Raw genomic sequence first — 22,944 nt, forward strand, 5'->3', positions numbered from 1 at the left:
TTTAGCTTGAAATTTTTATTATTGCAACAAATGACTGTTTTTTTTATTGCATCTTTACAATAGTAGACGTTACACATAAAAAAATAATAAAACCGATGTTTAATTATGATACTTTTGTACTTTTCTTATACCTTTTTTCTTCATAACGCTTTGTTACATTATAAATATTTTAATGAAATAACCTGTGTTGTGATGAAGTCAATATTAAAATTGATTTTGAGCACAATACTAAAAATGTCACTACAAAATAAACATACTGGACATAGATATTAGTGCTGGACGAAATTGAAAATACTAATACAATTGCACGTAAGACTGAAGTAACAAAAAATTGAAGCAGCAGATTATGTACAAAAAAAGGCAAATAATTGTATATATACACATCTTCGTTCACCTTTATCTTTTTAACAATGTTAACTTCACTATTGAAATTATTTTTTTTTTTTCTTGCTTATTACCTTGCTTCTTATTACCTTTTTGTCACTCACATGAAGATTTCTGAATGTATGTACCGTATTGGCCTTAATATAGTACGACCTAGAATATAATACAATCTCGAGTTTTTGAGATGGTAAATGAATGGGCACATAGCAAATAAATCTTCAAACATTTTACTTTATGATGAATACAACATTAATTGGTTTTGTTGGGTGAACAATATTACTGAGCTGGACTCGGGTGTTGACAAGTTACGCAACGGGAAGGCACGGTCGCGGGAGTGATACAGGTGGTAAACTCTTACGTGGGAGGAATAGAACCTTTTGTTTTAAAGGTTATAAAGGGCTAGGCTGCGATTATAATATAAGTATGGTTTTCTGCTTTTATAGCAAAAATATCGCACTATCTTCAGGCCAATACTATATTTTTCGTTTGTGTGATTTTTATAAAGAATTTGATACACTATCGTTTCTGCTATCGGAAATAAACATTTCGCCATCTAACTTTCTCTTCAAGTCTTGTACTTCTGGAGCTGCTTTCTCTTTATAATATCTTATTGCACGTCTGTATATATCACAATAATAGGCACATTTTCAAGAATGAATCAACTCCTTGTTCTGAGTTTTCAATTATTTTCATAAGAATCATTTGCGTGTCGCACTTACCGCACTACGCTCAAAAATTAATTTTCTATGGGATAGAGGAGACGGATGAATAACGGAAGTGAATGATTACAAAGTAATTAATAGAATGTGCATGAAGGAGAAAACAAGAAAACTCACAGGATATGATAATGTCTGGGACTGAATGGGGGATCCTTCACACAAGAAATGAAATGATATCTTTCAGTTTACGTCCTACGGTTATGCCGGTTAGGCTAAAGGAGACGGTGATGATGAGAAATAAATGAAATGGTGGAATAAAAAAAGTGGGAGGAAACTGGATAACCCTGAGAAAACCCACGAGCTCCACCACAAAGTCCAAACGACGAGAGCTGGGATCGAACCAGGGACCCCAAGCACCGGAGGTGAAAGCTCTACCACTGAGCTCCCTCACACAAGAGGTGAGCACTATAGCACTGAGCTACTATGGATCTACACCATGCCAGACTTGACATTTGTTCATCTTTAGCATAGATCCGTTTGCGAACGTAACATAAAATTTGGAAAAATCAATCATAGCTTTGCACAACGGATGCTGAAAATAGTACAGAAAAATGACAAGTTAGATAAAACTTTTCCTATATGTTGATGTATAATTATCACTGATTCACGTATCAAATTTATACATACGTTGCAATATGGAATGTAGAATATCCACAAAATTTAACCTTGCATCCTTTATAGTCTTATTTCCATGTTCTCCCATTATTTTTTAAAACACATTCTTCACTATCCAAACTTTTGCTGAGTTTCACAAATCGATTTTTCCTCCACAGTTTAATAATTTGACACTCTTTGTATGAAAACAGACAAGCTACACATCTTAGCGAAAGCTAATTAATCGATGAAAACGTGATTCATTTATAAACAAACATACACTTCAAAAGAAAACCAGACGGCACGTATTCTTCTATACAATACTAAGATTACATACAGTTTTTATATATACTAGGGATAAACTTTCGGTATTTTGATACCTTCAATGCTTTCAGGTTATTAATAGTAATTCATATGCGCACTCAGATTATGGTTATTTAAGCTGCACATGAGGGTGACATGTGTAGAGGCAACGAACTACAAACAAAAGACAATAATTTTAAGATGGTGTTCAGATTTTATTCCATCAATTTTCTATTATTGCTATTATTATTATGTCCCGGACTTCCCTGTTTAGTTTACTTGCGAGCGGCTAATGGCTTAAGCCCGCTTAAACTCTCTGCGGATGCGCTATTGTAACTGTTACCATTACCAATGGATGTATATATAACATACGGCAGACTTTTTTTTTGGAATTTGGATAATTCCTAACAAAAGTTTAAGAAATTAATTAAATGTCAACTAAATGTTACTAATGAACGTATTTCACGCAAAAACTGAAATTGGAGATTTCGTTGACAGTGTAAAAACAAACAAATCAAAGCAAATCGGAGATTACAAACTTCTTTAGGTAAGAATATACGATTAAGATTGTTATTTATGTATGTATGTATGTATGTGGTTTTGTGTTAATTCATTATACTTATACAGGGTGGTAGGTAACTCCACCGACAAACTTTGGGAGGTGATTCCTTATATGAAATGAAAGAAAAAAGTTCTAATAAACATGGGACGAGAAAAGTTTCCTTTCAGAGTTATGAGCCGCCGAAAATTCACGTTTCGAAACGCTCTGCCTTAGAAACTACAGGACCGATCCCAAGCGGTTTAAGGAATTACAAAGGAACTAGTATGCGCTCTACCTAAATATCCATGTTCTACCGTGGTCCGTTATCGGCGAAACGAACTGTAAGAAGGAAGTTGAGGTATAGGGATGCTTCGTTAAGTACTAATGGCGCGTTCGTTTCGCCGATAACGGAGGATGTTAAAACATGGATATTTAGATAGATCGCATACTAGTTCCTTAAACCGCTTGGGATAGGTTCTATAGTTTCTAAGGCAGGGCGTTTCGAAACATGATTTTTCGAATTTTCGGCGCTTCATAACTCTGAAAGGAGACATTTTCCGACCTATGTTTATCAGAACTTTTTTCTTTCATTTCATATAAGGAATCACCTCCCAAAGTTTGTCGGTGGAGTTACCTACTACCCTGTATATGGTACTGCACTTATGAGCGAGTGAAGTTTGTTTATTTGCGGTATTGGATCACGCAAATGATATACTGCCTTTTTTTTTTTTTTTTTTTTTTTTTCGTTTACAGCAATTTTATTTCCTTAATTTAATTTTAAACTGCAAGTTTTTGGATATCTAGAATCTTTTTTATGTTCCCTTGACTTCGAACTAAAAAAGTTATATCTGAATCATCATTAATTGTTTAATTCACATTTCTAAGACTTACGACTTTATTCTAGAAATAGCAGCCCTTGCTTAGTTTCGGAAGTTCTTTGGTAAAACAAAATAATTAAATAATACGAAACTATTAAAAATTGAATTTAAGAAACAGAAATCTTTATCATAATTGTACACAACTACAGAAATGTATCCATTATTCGGTATCAATTACCGAAGTTACTGGTATTAGATATTAATAAATTTTGGTATCAACCTATCTTTAATATATACACATACTACGTATAATGTACTACTTACTACGCAAATTAATTGAAGAGGTTTCCAAAAGAAAAACTTGGGGATATTTTTCTATAGACATTGTTTTAAATGCACAATAACAGTCTACAAAAAAATCAACAGAGAAAGCAAGCTAACCCACAGTAGGAACTGAAACAAAGATTAAATAATATTTTTCAGATAGGTATAGAGACAATCTACTGGAATCATTGGCATATCTTCCAGAAATCGCATCAGATACAGAAATTAATGTCAGTATACTATGCATATTTTAAAATTACTTTCAAATATCGCCTTTCGTAATTAATTTCTTTCCCCAAATGCAGCGTCAGCAAAGTAATTTTTATACAAATATTACAAATACATCACACTTATGAATTTCACAAATTATCATTCAGTATTAATTCACACAATATTCACGCACATAAAAGTACACAATAAAAATACCTTAGTCATGAATCTATTTGAAAAATCGGTCCTTGAAATTGTCACAATATAATTTAATATGCTATATATACATATATATATCACCATTTGCACAGACTTTAAAAAGAAAGAAAAAAATTATTACTATCATATCACATACCCTGAGCAACCATGTTTGCGTTACATACAATGACATATTTTAAAAGTTTGAAAATAAACTAGTGAAAAATCTAAGTAAAAATCAATCAACAAAAATAATCAACACAACATATGCACAAAATAGCTGTTTGTAACAACTATTACGTTTCTAAAATTACTACACTTATCGTGTAAGGATTGAGAATAATTTAAAGGTTAAGGTTTAAAGTTCTCTGCTATTATTTGCTGATTGATTCTATAGAATGCATAATTCAATTAAAAACAATTTTACCTTGTGTCTCAAAGTTTTGCAACTCACTCATACGGTTTCAATGTTAGCTGATTCTTTCTTCAGTCACTTGTGGAAAATGATCAACTGTTATGTGGAATTTCGTTATTTTACTCATAGGACGGATTAAGATCTATTATTAACTGTACAACACACTTTTCTTTTTTCAAAAAGAAAAAAAAAATGCTTTTTTTTTTTTTTTTTTTTTTTTTTAGGAATGAGGTTAGTTACTTTTTTTAAGGAGAGTTCCACAGCAAGGGAGAAATCTCAACAATGGTTTTAGTTTAGCAATTTTTAGATGTTACTGAAAAAGGTGTCAGCAAACACTGAAACCGTACTCGCGAGCCGCAAAAATTCAAAATACACGATAAGGCTGTTCTCTGTAATTAATTCAATAGATTTCATTCGGTGATATTTAACAATGGACAACTTTGGACACTGAGAGCATTGAAACGAAGTTTTATCTTAATCAAATATAAACTAATCACTGATTGTGAGCAAAGCAAACCAATTTATTATTATAAAACTATTGTCTTAAGACAATTTTGCCAACTAACCACCTGGCTTCAGACACCATATTTTGTTTTTTCTAAATAGTACATAAAGTTCTTCTATTAATCCATTCAGGACAATGGAAAGATCAGTATAACACACATTTTAATTAATAAGTCTAAGTATTTGTTTCTCTCTTTAATGAAATTTAAAAAAAAAAAATAATAAAAAGATTTCAGAAACGACATCTTATAAAATCCACAGCAATACCAACTGACGACCTTTTATGAAACTGAGAAAAAAACTGGTAAATCAAATCGCAACTCAGCAAACACGTCAACTTTCATTCCTCAATCAGAAGCCTTCTTCAGGATACGTTCTCTAGTTGAAGTTTTACGCAGAGAATTACGGATATATTTGCAAGATTGAGTGCTTAAAATACCATATCAATACCCTTATTATGCTTTGTTCCAAATGGACAATTCATAATCACACTATGAAATTTCTTCTTCCACTCCTCCCCAAACTCAGTTGTTACATTACGCACATTACACAATCGACATTGCACAATTCAAATCAATCAAAATTTTCTTTGAAAATCTGTAACGCATCAGAGCCTACATCAACTTCCCAATACACAATCCAGCTACTAGCATAGCTGCATCCATTGACAGAACTACACACCCACAGCTTAAATCAGCAACTAATTTCCCTCCAATGTTGCCACAATGCGCCTGAATAATATGCAACATCGTGACGAAATATGAGATGGTGTTGGATATTGTTCCAGTAGTATTTTAGAACTTTCGAACATATCAATTTCTTGTAAGTATTATTCTAACTCTTTTAGTTTCATACATATTATTTTGATCTTCGAAAATCGTTCAATTAACAGGAACTATTCCGCAGTACAGGTACCGAAGATAACTATCACTATCACTTACTGTGAAATCGTGGTAATATAAGATTTCCAAACAACAAGCATTGGCTAATGAAGCCAAGTGGTTAGTTGGCGAAAATGTCACAAGATATTAGTTCTATAACAATAAATCAGTTTGCTTTCTCATCGATTAGTTTACTTTTAATTATAATATATACCAGGAAAAGCTAGTATAATTGAGAATACTGAAGATTTCCCTCGATCATGTGTTATTTTAGAATAAGGCTATACCAACAGCTGCTAGGGAGACTTGAGCCCACTCCTTCAAAGTTTGGCCAGCCTACTGGGTTATTCAGAGCAAAACCATCTCCTATTTCCTGAACATAATTCCATTATTAGTTTGTAATAAAGGCTCATAATATTTATTTATTTAACAAAAACCTTCAGAATGAAGATTTGATTTCTTTGCTTTTTCTTTTTTTTTAATGTAGTAAATAAAGTACGGTTTAACAAACAACAAGAAATGAATTTTTCATTTCTGTGGTGACCTTTGGTGGCTAAATAACTATCTCGCGTGCTTTCTATATGAGTGGTTTCGGATTCGATCCTCGGTGCGTAAATCTCTGATAAACTCGAACTTGCTTCTATTCAATTTTAAGTATCTATTGCCACGGAGCTCAAAACGGATGTTAATATATCAATTAATTTCTTCTGGGGGACAATGCATTATCATTGAAAAAAGCAACACGCTGAAAATATCGAACTAAATATTAATCGTTTTGTTTTCGAACTTAAATTTTTGAGGTTTTTATATTTATATTCTTGGATACCATCTACGAATATTAGTATTTGTTGTGTAGGATGTGAATATCAAAATAACAATCTTAGATTCGTATACCAACAATTTCCAGATTGTGAGTTAATTTTGTTTTAAAAGAATACTAACTAAAATATTTTTTCACTAAGAATTACAGCACCAGATACTTTCATGTTAATAATAACTAATTTATTAAGCTTCTTAGTATTTCTATGTAGTATGCAAGAAAGAAGGTTATTACGTTATTAATACAATGTGTTTCTTATGTTCTTTAAATATTTTTATGTTACTTTACATTTCAGTGCACATGTTGCTGGAAGTAAATGAACATAATTCCAGATAACACTTCTTTCGAAAAATGATTTACGATTCAACTGCTATTTGCCCAGATGAGGCACTTTTAATTGAGAAGAGAACCACGCACATTCTATCCATTTGAAGAAAAGAAGCCTCGACGTCGGAACAATTTCTATCATTTACGGTGGCACGTGACATCAATCTCACAATGCAAATTGGTCATCCTATTTTCCGAATGGATTCATCCATTACTGTCATACGTAGAAATTTCATAGGGTCTTGCATCCACAACACGTACCTTCAACAAATAATATGCATTTCATAACTGGCATACTACTGAACCCAGTTATTTGAAGTGAGATTGCATATTCAATACTTTTAATTCATGTACTGGTGTTTTACTTCCCGGAAGTAGTGGCTAGCACGCACGCCTTTGATTCACAGAGTCCCATGTTCTATTTCTAATGGGAGAGCATCAAACACATTGCGGTGTTTCGGATTGTATCTTAAACTGTAGGTCCATGTTTCATATAGCCACGGTGTTGAAAAGGGACCATAAACTTTAACAAAACAGCAGCAACAACATACTTTTTTTTTTTTGAAAGTTCTGATTTTCTGGCCATACCTCGAACCAAGCCAAATATTGTCTCCCTATGATTTTAATTATAAACTGAAACAAAAAAAAATTAGCAATGATTTGGAATCTAATGCTTTTTTAAAATGAAAGCAGATAGCCTGCTTTATTCTTTACAGGTAATGAACGTGTAAGCTTTCACGTTCTCTTAAAATTCTGCGACGGAATTATTAATCAGTGTCCTTGGAAACACAAGAACTTAAAACAAACGCTACATTCGGCGATATATTTCATGGAATACAAATACAATGTCATTGTCATGACTAGGAAAATCTTAAAGATATTGAAAAATGCATCGAATATATAAAAGTTATTATATCATAGTGACCAAAGATTTAATCTCGTCAATGATCATTGCAATTTTTTAAAAGCAACTTTATATACCTGAAGTCTATAATCATAAAAATAATTTCCTTATTTATGTATTTTCAGAAAATAGATTTAACACACAAAAATAATGTGTGATAAGTCAATAAAATAATTTTTCATGAATTACGGTGCTTCAGTTTGTAATTTAAAATACCAGTAGTCGGTAGTCCGTCTGCTCTTCCAATACAAAAGTCCAAGAATGACTGAAATTACCAACACAAACCCAAGAGCTACTGAAGTTATCATGGCTGAAAGAAGAAAAAGAAAAAAAGGAATTACATATATTTAAAAAAAAATCAGTAAAAAAATGGTGCTTTAATGCAAGTAAAAGTTTGATAGACTGAAAGAAGTAAAGTGGATGAAGTAGATAAATGTGATTTAGGATTGTTATTCTACCGTACACTAGAGAATAAACGGATCGATGGTTGTTCAGAACGAACAAGGCATTTCAAGGCTTGACTCACAGTTGCAGTCAGATTCACTGCATTTCTGATTATCTTGGTCCCTGTCAACCCCTATCAACGAGCGTCAATAGAAATAAACAAGGGAAGATAATTAATATATAGGAATAAATTAAGGATCTAAATACCTAGGTTTAAAATAACTAAAAACTGATTTATATTCAATCCAAAGACCATATCTAATTTGTTGCATCTACTCTTTCGGTTGAATATAAATTCTATCTTTTAATTACCTTTCCTCTGAAGCTGTGAATGGTGAATTTGAAATTACTTTATTACAGTGTATGCTAACTGGCAAATTCAATAAGTATTACGAGGGCCATTTCAAAAGTCTTGCACACAACGCATGCGCGACCGTTTGTGTGGTGTTATCAAGTTTAATTTTATGTCAGTTGTCAGTCAGTTTGGGCTTGACGGTTGTGTCTGTGTTTACTCGTTCGCGTAGCCGTGTTGTAAAAAATTCAGTGTTAAAATGAAAGGTGAACCCGACTCAGGTGGGATTACACATAGTGACCAGCGTTCCTATATCAAAATCGAAATTCTACGTGGAAAGAATCCAACTGAAATTTACAATGCTTTGAGAGAGGTTTGTAGAAATAGTGTAGTGGATCGTAGCACTGTATCACGGCGGTCAGCTCGTTCCCGTGAAGGTCGTGTAAGTACTGCGGACAACCCAAGAAGTGGAAGACCATCAACTGCAACAGTCTACATCTCTAAGATTATTGTGAATTACATTTTGATAAAGGATCGACGAAATACATGTGAGGAAATTGCATATGAGGCCAGAATGTCCGTCACTTCAGTTTAGAGAATCATTACTGAAAAGTTAAAGATGAGAAAAATCGCCCATGATGGGTTTTGCATGATCTGAGTGAAGAGCAGAAAGCATGTCTCAAAAGAATCGCACAAGAATTGCTTCAACGTTACCCAACAGTAGGAGATCAGTACCTACGAAGAACTGTTGCAACTGATGAAACTGAATACGAGATTTGGAACCAGAACTGAATTCTCAGTCGTCACAATGGTAAAGTTCCGATTCTTCACGTCCGAAGAAATTCCGCCGCCAACAATCAAAGGTTAAACTCATGATGATCTTCGTGTATGACATGAATGGAAGTGATAGCTACAAATAAAATGCCACAGGGGACATCTGTAACAGGTAAATACTACAACCTGTTTCTGCACAATGTTTTGCGTCCGAAAATTCGTCAAAAAAAGGCCTGACATGCTTCCTACTGGTGTCCTCATTTTGCACGATAATGCAAGACCGCATACTGCCCTACAAATGAGGGAAACACTCGACAAGTATGGATGGGAAATATTTCCCCACCCACATATAGTCCTGATTTGAGCCCACGAGACTTTGATTTGTTTCCCAAATTGAAGGAACTACTCCGTGGAAAAAGTTTCGATACAACTGATGAAGCTTCCAGTGAGATGACCCCAGTGATCACAGCTCAACAATGAAGGTGCCATATCCGGAATGTAGAATTTACCAAAACGTTGGGAAGCTGTCATACGCAAGAATGGAGATTATATTGAAGGCCTGTAAAGGTATTTTATACAATAAATTATTTACTTCCATAGTGTCTTTCAGTGTGCTGAACGTTTGAAATTACCCTCGTAGCAATTAATATTTCATTAAAAAGTACAGGGTTTTGAAACTATGTAAAATGAAACAGTGTCCAATACAGAACAATCTGGATTCTACCACCCTCTCCTTTAGTACGTTCTGCTAAATATTAAAAACTGTAAAGAACTGCTCGTTAGATCGATACCACGTAAAGGCGTAGATTACATAAGCATAATTTTAAACAATTCTAGCGTTTTACTTAATTACTTTTAGTACGCTACTAGCAATATCCTAAATACAAGATAAGAATTTTTATTACAAATAAATTTTCTTCAGAGAAATCAACACATTTACCTACAACTCTGTCGCCAAAAGTGTCTCCTATCTTGTAAATTCCAATTATGAATCTTGTAATAAAGTATTAATTTTTAAAACACAAACACAACGTAAAATATTTTATGATTTAATTTGTGTGTTTCGTATTTACTCCCCTAACGCTGTCTTTGGCTGTTACAATAGAAAACAGAAACAAGTTAATGATGATGTGATATGGGTCGGGTAAAATTGATTTGAGACACAACTATATTATTATTATTATTATTTAATGTATCCTTGTAAGTTAACAAGTGAAATACTTCTTAACAATGATTAAATACATACAATAATTAAATACATAACATTTTTCTTACGGAAAAGTTTATTAGTATCTGAAAAAAAAAAATACGAGAACAGCGTACTTTGAGTCGATTTCTTTATATAGGTATTATATTTCTTATGGACGTTTATCTTAATGCGCTTTAGAGCTCAAATATTCCGTAATTTTTTACTACATATTATTACATATACATATATATATATATTTTAAAGTACGCACCACTCAATTATCTCCGAAAAACTCTACGGTCTCATCTATACAACAAATGAAAATAACCAGGCTTTTTTTTACTACAAACTTAAAAACAATCAATAATAAATAATTTAGTTTGGAAGTAACTAATCATATGACTTTTGAGGTCGAGTGACTATCACGCATGATCTTAGGTTAGATTTTCAGTCGAGATGGCTAGGATACAAACCCGATTTTGCTTGTTGATTCTATCTCGTATGGCTCGGTGCAGATAAAATGCGTCGAAACTTCATTCAATAATTCAACTAAATGGTAATACAGTACACAGTAAACAGCATTTTATGCAGAGACCTTACCTATGTAAGTAAGACGAGTGGCAGAAAACGTTCCATAAAGCCCATCTTGAATTTGACACTCTTTGTCCCAGTTGTCAGGTATAACTGGATGCGTCAACATAATAAAACGATCAAGAGGACAGTAAGCTGTGCATTCGGGTATAGTCAAAACATACGGATCTCTCTCTGTGTCATTTCTGTACAAAACCTACAGAAAAGAAATTTCATAGTATATAGTATATACAGCAAAAAATTACGGTTTATATATAGTACTAACATTTATTCACGTTTGATTACATATACTGAATTAATAAAGAATAACAAAAATATTCAGAAGAATACGGGTGAGTCTCTCGTCCTTCGACATTTGAAACTAATTTTTGAATAAAACAATTTCTGAACAATTTTAAATTGCTTAATACTTAATTGATAATAAGCAGTCGCGGACAGACTACTAGCAGTGGTCCTCCAGCTTGGGGGTTTGGGTAAGGCTAATAACCTCATCCTGTTAAAAAAAAAAAAAAAAAAAAAAACTTGTTCAGAAACATTTACAAAAGCCTCGGAAAAGGACTAATAACTTGGCACAACCTCAGCAAAAGAAAATGGACATGAGATTTGGAACATGGAATATTAGAAGTCTTTATAGGGCAGGCGCGTTAAAATCCGTATCGAGTGAGTTAGAGAAATACAGGATGGACCTAGTAGGAGTTCAGGAAGTTAGGTGGGAAGGAAATGGATCTGTGAATTCCGGAAATTTTACGTTCTTTTACGAGGAAGGAAATAAAAATCACGTTAGGAACAGGATTTTTCGTTCACAAACGAATACTACCAGCAATTAAACGGGTTGAATTTGTTACTGACAGACTTTCTTTTATTACTCTTAAGGGACGGTGGTGTGATATTGTTTTAAATGTACATGCCCCAATTGAAGATAAGGATGACGATATAAAAGAGTTTTTACGAAGAAGTAGAACGGATATTTGACCAACTTCCGCGATACCATATGAAAATTCTATTAGGGGATTTCAATGTGAAGGTAGGATGAAAGGATATTTTCAAACAGATTATAGGGAACGAAAGTCTGCATAAAGAAAGTAATTACAACGGTGTTAGACTCGTGAACTTTGCAACATCCAAAAACCTAATCGTGAAGAGTACAAAATTCCCACATCGCGACGTTCATAAATACACTTGGACATCACCAGACGGAAAAACACAATCAAATTGATCATGTTTTAGTAGATAGAAGAAGGCAATCTAGCATAATTGATGAACGATCGTTTAGATGGGCTGATTGTGACACTGATCACTACCTGGTAGCAGCGATAATACGAGAGAGATTATCGTTGAATAAAGATAATATGTCCGAAAACGGAGAGATTTAATTTAAAGAAATTAGAAAAGAGCCAGGTAAGAGAGGAATACCAGAATGAAGTTTCCAATAGATTCTCGGTTTTAGAAGATTCGAAGTACACTAGTGATGAGGATACTTGGATTGAAATTAGAGATAGCATTAAAAGTTTAGCAAAAGAAAAATTGGGACACGTGGAAATACGTAGGAACAAACTATGGTTCGACCAGAAATACATTAAACTAGCAGAGAAGAGAAAACAGGCAAAATTACGTTGGCTACAACATCCGAATGAAATAACTACATAAAATTTCGCAGATATCAGGCGGGAAACTTCTAAAACTTTTAGAACAAAGAAATGCGATTTTTTGAAAGCTAAAATTAAGGAACTTGAAGATAATAGTAAAAATAAAAATATTCGGGACATGTATAAGGGGATCAGCGAATTTAAGAAAGGCTATCAACCTGGTGCTTATATATTAAAGAAAGCTGACGGAACAGTTCTCACCGATATGGATAGCATTTTAAATAGATGGAAAGATTTCTTTGACGATTTACTGAACACGCAGCCAAAAGCTAATGTGCGTGGAGAAAAGGAGATACACACCGCAGAACCGTATATTCCAGAACCCAACCGAACAGAAGTAGAAACCGCTATAAAGAAATTAAAGAAACACAAATCTCCGGGTGTAGATGAAATTCCGGCTGAGTTAATTTTAGCTAGAGGCGAAAAATTGTGGAACAAGATACACAAACTCATTCTCCTTATCTGGAACAAGGAACAGTTGCCACAAGAGTGGAAAGAATCAATCATTGTTCCAATTCACAAGAAAAGCGACAAAACTGACTGTAATAATTATTGAGGCATTTCTCTTCTGTCAACATCCTATAAAATTCTTTCAAATATTCTATTAGCAAGATGACCCCATACGCAGATGAAATGATTGGAGATTATCAGTGTGGATTTAGACGAAATCGATCAACTATCGACCAAATATTTACCATTCGCCAAATACTCGAAATAAAGTGGAAATACAATACCCCGGTACATCAACTATTTATTGATTTTAGAAAGGCGTACGACTCGGTTTGGAGAGAAACATTATACAACGTTCTTACAGAACTTGGAATACCGAGAAAGCTAATTAGATTAATTAAGATGTTTAAATGAATCCCAAAGTAAAGTGCGGGTAGGAAAATTTTTGTCCACGAGCTTTCACGTCGAAAATGGCCTGAAACAAGGAAATGCGTTGTCGTCATTATTATTTAATTATGCTGGAATACGCTATAAGGAAAATCAAAGATAGCAACCAGGGCCTAGAGTTGAACGGTATTCACCAGCTTATGGCATATGCTGATGATATAAATTTAATAGGGGATGATATGAGAACAATAGAAAGAAATGCAGAGATCTTATTAAATGCTTGCAGGGACATGGGTTTAGAAGTAAATGCAGAGAAAACTAAATACATGGAAGTGCGTCGGGACCGTAATATGGCAAATTATGGATGCCTTAAAATATTAAATAATACTTTTGATAAAGTGGATAGTTTCAAATATCTAGGATCAATAGAACAGAGAAAACCATAGTTACGAAGAAATTAAATTGCGACTAAAAGCAGGGAATTCGTGTTACTATCCGGTTCAAAATCTCTTGTTGTCGCAAATTCTGTCGAGGAATTTGAAGCTTAAAATATATAAAACGATAATCATGTTTGTTGTTCTGTACGGTTGCGAAACATGGTCGCTTACTCTGAGGGAAGAACACAGACTGAAAGTATTTGAAAACAAGATCCTGAGACGAATATTCGGACCTAAGAGGAACGGCAATGGGGAATGGTGCAAACTTCATAACGAGGAACTATATAATTTATACGGTTTACCCAACATTGTTAGGGTCGTCAAGTCTAGGAGGCTTAGGTGGGCAGGTCATGTAACTAGAATGGAAGAAAGTAGAAACGCTTTCAAAGTCTTGACTAGAAGACCAATCGGAAAACGACCATTAGGAAGACCTAGGAGCAGATGAGAGGACAATATTAAGATGGATCTCGCAGAGATAGGAATACAAAGTAGAAACTGGATCCAACTGGCTAAGGATAAAAGTCAGTGGAGCTTTTGTGAACGCGGCATTGAACCTCCGGGTTCCATAGGCCATAGAGTTAGTTAGTTAATACCAAATTATGAATAACAACTTCAAGCCTGGGACAACTATGCATGGTCATAAGTCATCTAAATAAACTAAAGTTCAGAACTTCCGATATCAAGTACTGAAGCTACCAGTATTATTTAATGAGAGCCATAGGATTAAATTGGACTTGCTGCGAAAACATGGCGTATATTTTGTTATTCCATCGGTCACAGTTCTGCCAAAATGGAAGAAAGGAAAAGAAGGAGCGATTCTTCTTCACCACATACACTGATACAATATCGAACTGAAACTGCATCTTTCCGGTAGCAAGTCCTTCAACTGATTTCATAAATAACCCACTCAAATAATCATGCAGACAGTTCTCTTCAATAATTTGTCTTAGAAGATTGCATTTCATATTCAACTTATACAATATTTTTAAGGTGATATTAAAAGTTTATAGATATTCTACATTTTTGCCTTTATTTGATATAATGTTTCTTGACACACTCAAAGCTACAATGGAGGACGAGATTGTAAATTAATTTCTTATATTACACCATTTCTTTATTGAATTATGCACAACACACATTTTTCCCATCTTTATGCACAAAACCCCACTGGCTGCATTCGTTGTTTGTTAACAGCTTCATCGAAGAAAAACTAAAATACTTAACTAAATAGTATGAAGATGATCTAGACATAAACTGGCATTAGTTTTCTACTCTTGCACGTGTGGACATCTTGAACTTTTGAACCTGTAGTCCAATGATATTCAACTTTTTATTTTTATTTATATTGACATAGAAACAAGCTTAACAATCACACATGTAATATTTAAGGTAAAGAATAACAGCTATTTTTTGTAATTACTTTAACATTATCAAAGATTAGATGTGATATATAACAAAGGGTAATACCTTTTCGCGTGTCTTTATGTCTAATAAAAGACAATGACGATTGTGTAGACTCCTACATCATCACTATCCCAAGGGAAGAGAATAACAGGCCATCGCCACATGGGAACCAAGTAAGCGTCCCAATACTATCTGCGACTATAAAATGATAAGAGGCGCCCAAATCGAAATCAGTCAGTGATAAGGTGGTCATCAGTCATCAGCACAGATCTGCGCGGATAAAAAAAAAAAAAAAAAAAAAAAAAAAAAATGTTCATTCGCAAGATCTCTACTTGTACCCGCATCCGCAGAGGGAGATAAATATATCAGCTTTGTTTCTTCCATGACAATTCCAATTCCAAAAATAGTTTCTACTATAACAATTCAATACTAAATAGTCAATACTATTTCTTCCTATTGTAAGTCAATTATGCCAAATACAACTCATGCAAGCAGGAATAACAAATTCATGGAAAACACATCTGTCGAAGATTCCCTAAAATGCAGATTTCTAACAAGAAAGTGGTTAAGTTGGTATTAATTTTAGAGTAAACCTTTTCTCTTTGTGTTTCCTAACTTATAATACATAAGTGTCTTTACTCAGAACGCAAAGGCAAAATGGAAATGAAATGAAATCTTTAAGTTTTACGTCCCACGGTTATGCCGGTTAGGCTAAAGGAGACGGTGATTATGAGAGATGAGTGAAACGGTGGAATGAAGAAAGTGGGAGGAAACGGGAGAACCCCGAAAAAACCCACGAGCACGGTGTTTGTCCACCACAAAGTTCACTTGGCGGGGGCTGGGATCGAACCCGGGACCCCAAGCACCAGAGGTGAGGCAAAATGGAGATAGAAGACCCTCTAAGAGGGAAGAATAAGGCACCTCATACAAACTACTATGTAATCAGTTAGCATTTCATATTAATTATCGGATTTAAAAAAACAGAAAAAATATTACCGAAATTTAATTTTATTTTGGTGGTTATTTGTTCAGAAAGATTATTATGCTTTATTATAAGAATTAAATAATTAATAATGTTCACTGTAAAACAGTGATTATATATATATATATATATATATATATATTATTTTTTTGACGAATATTTGCATTTTTACCCGTCATCCGTACACGAAATAAAAATGTACCTCCAAAAAGCTACAATGATGCGAATATCTAAATTCGTGCAGACCTCTAGTCATCGATGAGTTAGCCATCAGCCGTTTCTCGATGAAGTCTACCAGTATAAAAGAACTTGAGCATTGGTGCTCTAAGGCTTAGCTTCGCCAGTAACACTTGTTCTCGGAGGAATATGTGCCTACCACTGATGTACAAGTGATCAGTGAACTTTGTGACTTTTAGTGATGCTCTATTTACAAGAACCTTCCAGGTGAGTACCATTTAAAATAACCAATTAGAAATGTTGATTGGGGAATGTACACAGTGATACAAGGTGCAACTATCTGCCTTCCTATTTTTGATATTCAGATTTAATTTGAGATAGGTGATTTCATTAAGAATCATCTTCAAAATTCTCGTTGCCTCTATTGCGTCGATGTCTCAATAGGCGAATCTTATTTACATTTCATTCATTCACATTCGCCTGTGCAATTCTATACTAGCTTCCAGTTTAGGTTAAAGTATTACTTTTTCTTTAATTCTGCTCTTTGAAAAAAGACAAAGAAACTAATAATTAGCTCTATTAAACTTCAGTAAAAATTCATAAATACGATAATCTCCAACTTTGAAAGCTAGGTTTTAGAGGATAGTGAAAGCACTAATTGAACGAAAGAGTGCAGCAAGTACACGTCACAATATAATAATAATAATAATAATAATAATAATAATAATAATAATAATAATAATAATAATAATAATAATAATAATAATAATAATAATAATAATAATAAATATAATAATAATAATAAATATAATAATAATAATAAATATAATAATAATAATAATAATAATAATAATAATAATAATAATAATAATAATAATAATAATAATAATAATAATAATAAATATAATAATAATAATTATTATTATTACTACTACTTCTTTACGTTCCCTTAGTCCAAATTTAAAAAATAAAGTTTAAACATACTTAGAAAGAGATTTAAAAACCGATCTTTTAGTTTATGATTTAGAATCGTGAACAATGCGTAGGCTCTCAATCTTACTCTTTGTTTTCAAACACATATTCGGACTTTTTTTTTTTTTTAATTTCCAATATACTTCTTCGACCTATTATGTTCATTTTTGTCATGTTAACATACTGAGTAAGCCAAAAGTAACCTTAGAGTTGTTTCAACTATCGGTTTACGTTTTAGATCCAATGTTTCCAAACAGTAATTCAAAATTACTATTCTAAATCCTTTATCTACCTTTTAGAAATGTTATTTATTAAGATATTTCCTTCCGCACATGGTAGCTCTGATTTTTAATTTTTTAATTATTATTATTTATTTTCTACAGGCAATTATCAGCAATGACAAATTTAAATCAAGAGCAGAGCAAGTGCATACTAAAGCAGCATTGGAAGTGTGAAAATGCGAAGTAGGTGCGCACAGCATTGCAAGGAACTTAATACTTCCCCACAATTTTTATTACATAAGAAATACATTTGAAAGTACTAGTTCGGTGGTTAATTTACCGAAATTTGATCATTCTAAGACTTGTATGACAGAAAATAATCACGTGAAGGTGGCTCTAACATAAGTGAACAATCCAAAGAAATCTACACGACGTGCTTATATCGAACAATCCATATCGCAAACGTCCTTGCGACGCTTTATGCGTTAGCTTAAATTAAAACTACATCGCCCACGACTGGTGAATGGTTTTCTGGAAGGCGAATCCGATCGCCAACTGCAATGCTGTGAACTGACGCGTGAGAAAATCAGTTCGGAGCCAGATCTTCTACATAAGATCATGTGTACAGAAAAAGCTTGTCTCAAATTATCAGGTCTTGTAAACAGGCATAGCTCGGTGTAAGGGATGATGCTAATCCCCACGTTACCATCATTTCTCAACTAATCTAGCTTGGTACCACAGTGTGGGGTGCACTGTCTAGCGAAGGTATTGTCAAATATATTTTCTTTGATGAAACTGTGGATAGAGTGAATCACCTCGAAATCCTTCGTGATGTGGTAGAATCACAATTCAACATCCTGAATCTACAGTATTAAACAAATATAATTATAACATACACACATATAAATGACTGTACAGTGAATATGTACTGATTGTAAGAGTACTTTTGGCCCATTTTGTAATTTCCTTTCCATTCACATATGGCCTCCTACACTTTGAATCACATTTCTTCTCAGAATGGTAACTCTTGTAATCGGTGAGCATTGTTACTACTAAATGCTACTAAGTTCTTCGGAGAAACTCAAGTAGACACCTTCAACATACTTGTTACAATTGTAAAAACTGAAATGTCTATATTCATGAACTTTTTTCGTTCCCTTCCTTTTTTTTTTTTTTTTTATTTATTTATTTCTCTTTAGATGTATATTGTCTTTATACCAGATGCTGATTTAGTGCAAATTCTTATTACAATATTGTTCTTACTTATGAAAATAAGGAAGTATTGAAAATGAATGCACTTTTTGAAAGTGAAGGATAATTTATGATGTCATTTAATTATTAAAACAGATATTCTAATTGTGAATCTTTTTTTTTTTCTTTGGATAAAATAATGCATTCATGTCATCCACGAAGCGATAATATACGATGCATTGGAATACCCAGATAAGACAGAGTACTGATTGCATAGTTTCGTAATATTTGCAAGTAGTGGTTATAGTATCCGAATATCTTTTTCAATATCTGAACTGTGTTGTTCGTATACATAAGCTGTAAATAAAACACTGGCAAGATAATTCGTACAGGCATGTTAGTTACTGAAGTTACATTAACAACAACATTACAGGACTTCGACATAAACTCCTGTGTTGTCATTGGCAAGGTTGCTTTTATTGGATTGGAAACCTGGTGCTTCAGGGAGACTTTTTCAACCCAAGAAACAGGTCAAAAATCGCAGACGGGCTCATGACTGTCGAATTTGATACATGTTTCAAAGCCTTTCAATACTACTTGCTCAACAATGGGTCACCATGTATCTTGTAAGCACACCACCCGGTATCGTTTGAATCAGTCGTTTGTGTATATTGCGCTCTTTGCTGTCGACGAAGCAATATTGACGGTTGCTCACACATTCCTGTTTGCTTGTCTATGCTCCACTACCCTTGCGCGCGGTACTACTCCATATATCGAACTGACTGCTGAACACATAAAAGTGGCATCCCTGATATTGTCGTTAGTACCTCATACACTTCTGTACAAATTTTATAGTTGGGACGCACTCTAATCATCTCTTCTAAGCATTGCCACTTTCTCAAACAGCAGTGAATTTATTTTTTAAAAGTTAGTTTTGCAAATTGAAACTAAAGAATTCTTCCCACGAGTATGCGACGAAAGACGATGATAATGAATGAAACTGTGGAATGAAGATAGTGGGAAAAAATGGGAGAACCCCGAAAAAAACACTCACATGGTGTTTGTTCACAACAAAGCCCACTTGGCAGGAACTGGAATTGAACCAGAGACCCTACGCACAAGAGTTGAATCCTCTACCACTGAGTTACCGCGACCCCAAAACATTTTACCAATATCCCACCTTACTTATAAGATCGTACGTGTCATCTTCCATTCCGTGAACCATGCATACGCACCACAATGTCAGAACTTATGTCAAGTCCAAAACAAGACATAACTTCAGGAAAGATTAATTCATTTTATCCACGACACGCATCTCTCGCAAGTCATTAATATTTTATTCATGGTCTAATTCAGTGACTATCACTGTCACGACAACGAACATCTAACTTCATTAAATGATTCGTTCACTCAACAACACTAAATCCTAGAATCTATTAAGATATATTTTGTTTATACTACTCGAGAATCATTTTAATACTCAGATAATCTTGTTCAAATTCGAACTTATTGTGTGTGTATTCTGAAAATAAACACAATAATAAACTTATTGTGTTTATTTTCGAATTCATATGCATAACGCAGTTATTAAGATATTGACACATTGTTGAGAATTATCACACATTGCTGTTTAAAATCTTCAATCGAAGCATGGATTCCATCCAAGGAATTCGACAGTATATACACTTTAGTTGATTGTACATGAACATATCGTATGAACCCCAGGGTGTCTACTAAAATTCCGAAATGAAATTTCGTGACTTTTTCGTGGCCTTTTCTTTCCCAAACCATAAAATTTAGTAACATTCTCAAGAGAAAATTTGGGTCCGAATTGGGTCGAATTTTCATGCATGCGATAGAAGCGTGCTTTGCTTGCGATTTGGTAGCGCCTAAAGCCGTCCATAAATATTTTTGTTGGTGAATTTGACGCTTTGTAGAACAAAATTTTTCAGTCTATACTTATATTTGTACAGAGTAAAAAAATCGTGACCCAAAAGTTAAATTTTGTGACTTTTTCTTGACTTTCATGACCGTTTTCTGATTTCGTGACTTTTTCATGACTTTCGTGACCGACAGATATCCTGAAACCCCGATGTGTACTCTATAAACTTCCAAAACCAGTTCCGAATGTAAAAATGTTATAACTTTATTTGGAACTATGCTAAATGAAATACACATTTTTATCACTCATAGTAAAACCCAAACCTAAGGGCTTAACGTCAAACCTTCACTGTGACAGCAAACAAACCCAACGCATAGTATAGCACCTTCCCTCCTCCTCTCAAAGGAAGAAAGAAAGAAAGAAAGAAAAAAAAAAAAAAAAAGCAGAAACTGAAATTGAATTGAGTTGATTTTAACGTCCCGTTTAGCAGCGAGGCTATGAGACATGGACATAATGATTAACCTGGAATCCGAACATGAGTTCTAGTCGGGAATCGAACCTGGGCTTCCCACACTATAGGCGTGTGCGGTAAACGCTTAGCCACGAAGGAGCTCAGCAGAAACTGAAAGATGAATTCTTTTACATTTCTACCAATAAAGAAATGAAAAGAAACAAAAATGGGTCAAGGCAACCTAAAGTAAAACTGTCGTATTATCAAGTTCGTACGAAAATATATCATAGGAACTTCTTTACAAAAGTTAGTATGCTATATGTTTACATTTACGTAAACACTGGTCACGTCATTCAATTTTGGTGACATCTTCAGTACGTCAAAGTTAGAGAACACATACGGGAAACAATGACTATTAAGTTCAAAATTAAAATGTCCAAGATGTCTACTAGCACTATTACTTCGTTACTACTATTTCTTCTCTTAATCTCTTATATTTTTACCTTCCCCTTACGTTTACTTCTTCAATGAAGCTATCAGCGGACAGTGAATGCGACAACACAATGTTGTGTAAGAACACGCAAGAAAATGGATGTGTTTGATATGCTTTACACTATGATTACTTTCATAAACATCATGAGACTTCAACTAACTACTTGATCCAAGTGATCAAAAATATACAATTAAAACATATATATTACTTACGGCAACTGTATAATCATCGTTATTTTTATGAAGCTCAACCATAATTAATGCTCTATATGGTGGTATCTGAGGTTCGAACACACCTAAAGTCATCAAAAAATTGGCAATAGTAGTGTCGTGTCCCGAATACATGAACATCTTTCTATCTGGTGACAAAGTATGTTTTCTCTTTAATTTAAAATGGTTGACTATTTCCTTTAATAGAGGGCCTGTTAAGAGAGAATTATAATTCATGATTGCTTTTTACCTTTACAGTAACAGACAGTACAACACAATACACAGTATTGAAAATATACATACTTTTATTATGTATGTTGCTTAGTAAAAACAAATGTATGCAATAATAAACCTAAACATTTTTTTATCTACATTGTAAGTCCTGACAATACAATAAAGTATATTTCAGCAAACTGAACGACAAACAATAGACAATTTCATGGTGCTGAATATTTTGGACGCAACATTAATATTTCCTTTTTTAAAAAATGAATTCTAATCATAAGAGGAATACAAACACATGTATCTGAGTCATGACCCAGTAATTACTGCTTTAATTACCTGCAATTAACAATAAAATAGTCTGTATGTTTCGAATTGTTGTAGTATAGATTGTAACATAGTGAAACCCAGCATAATATATGATTCACCTTTCTTTATACCTTTCTTCCGTGTAGTGTTCTTGATAATCACATGTGTTATAACGTTTATGCAGTGACTTTGTTCACGGCTATTTGCTTTTACTTTTAAGCTATTTCAGTATTTCTCAAAGTACTGCAAAATTAATTAATTAAATAAACAGTGGACGAA

The 22,944-nt window shown here is 33.6% G+C and overlaps 1 protein-coding gene across 1 annotated transcript in view; it reads right to left on the reverse strand.

Annotated features, from left to right (window-relative positions):
* The window catches only part of LOC145671172 (prostatic acid phosphatase-like), a 55,898-nt gene continuing 32,954 nt past the window's right edge, over positions 1 to 22,944 (reverse strand). Inside the window, exons 6-8 of the mRNA XM_081740014.1 lie at positions 22,138 to 22,346; positions 11,242 to 11,428; positions 1 to 8,252 (exon numbers count right to left, since the gene is read on the reverse strand). Coding sequence (XP_081596140.1) covers positions 8,128 to 8,252; positions 11,242 to 11,428; positions 22,138 to 22,346 — 521 coding nt within the window. The 3' untranslated portion in view covers positions 1 to 8,127. The remainder of the gene's footprint in view (positions 8,253 to 11,241; positions 11,429 to 22,137; positions 22,347 to 22,944) is intronic.

This window comes from Thermobia domestica, chromosome 15 (genome assembly GCF_964235325.1).
Source record: "Thermobia domestica chromosome 15, izTheDome1.hap1.1, whole genome shotgun sequence".
Taxonomy (NCBI): Eukaryota; Metazoa; Arthropoda; class Insecta; order Zygentoma; family Lepismatidae; genus Thermobia; species Thermobia domestica.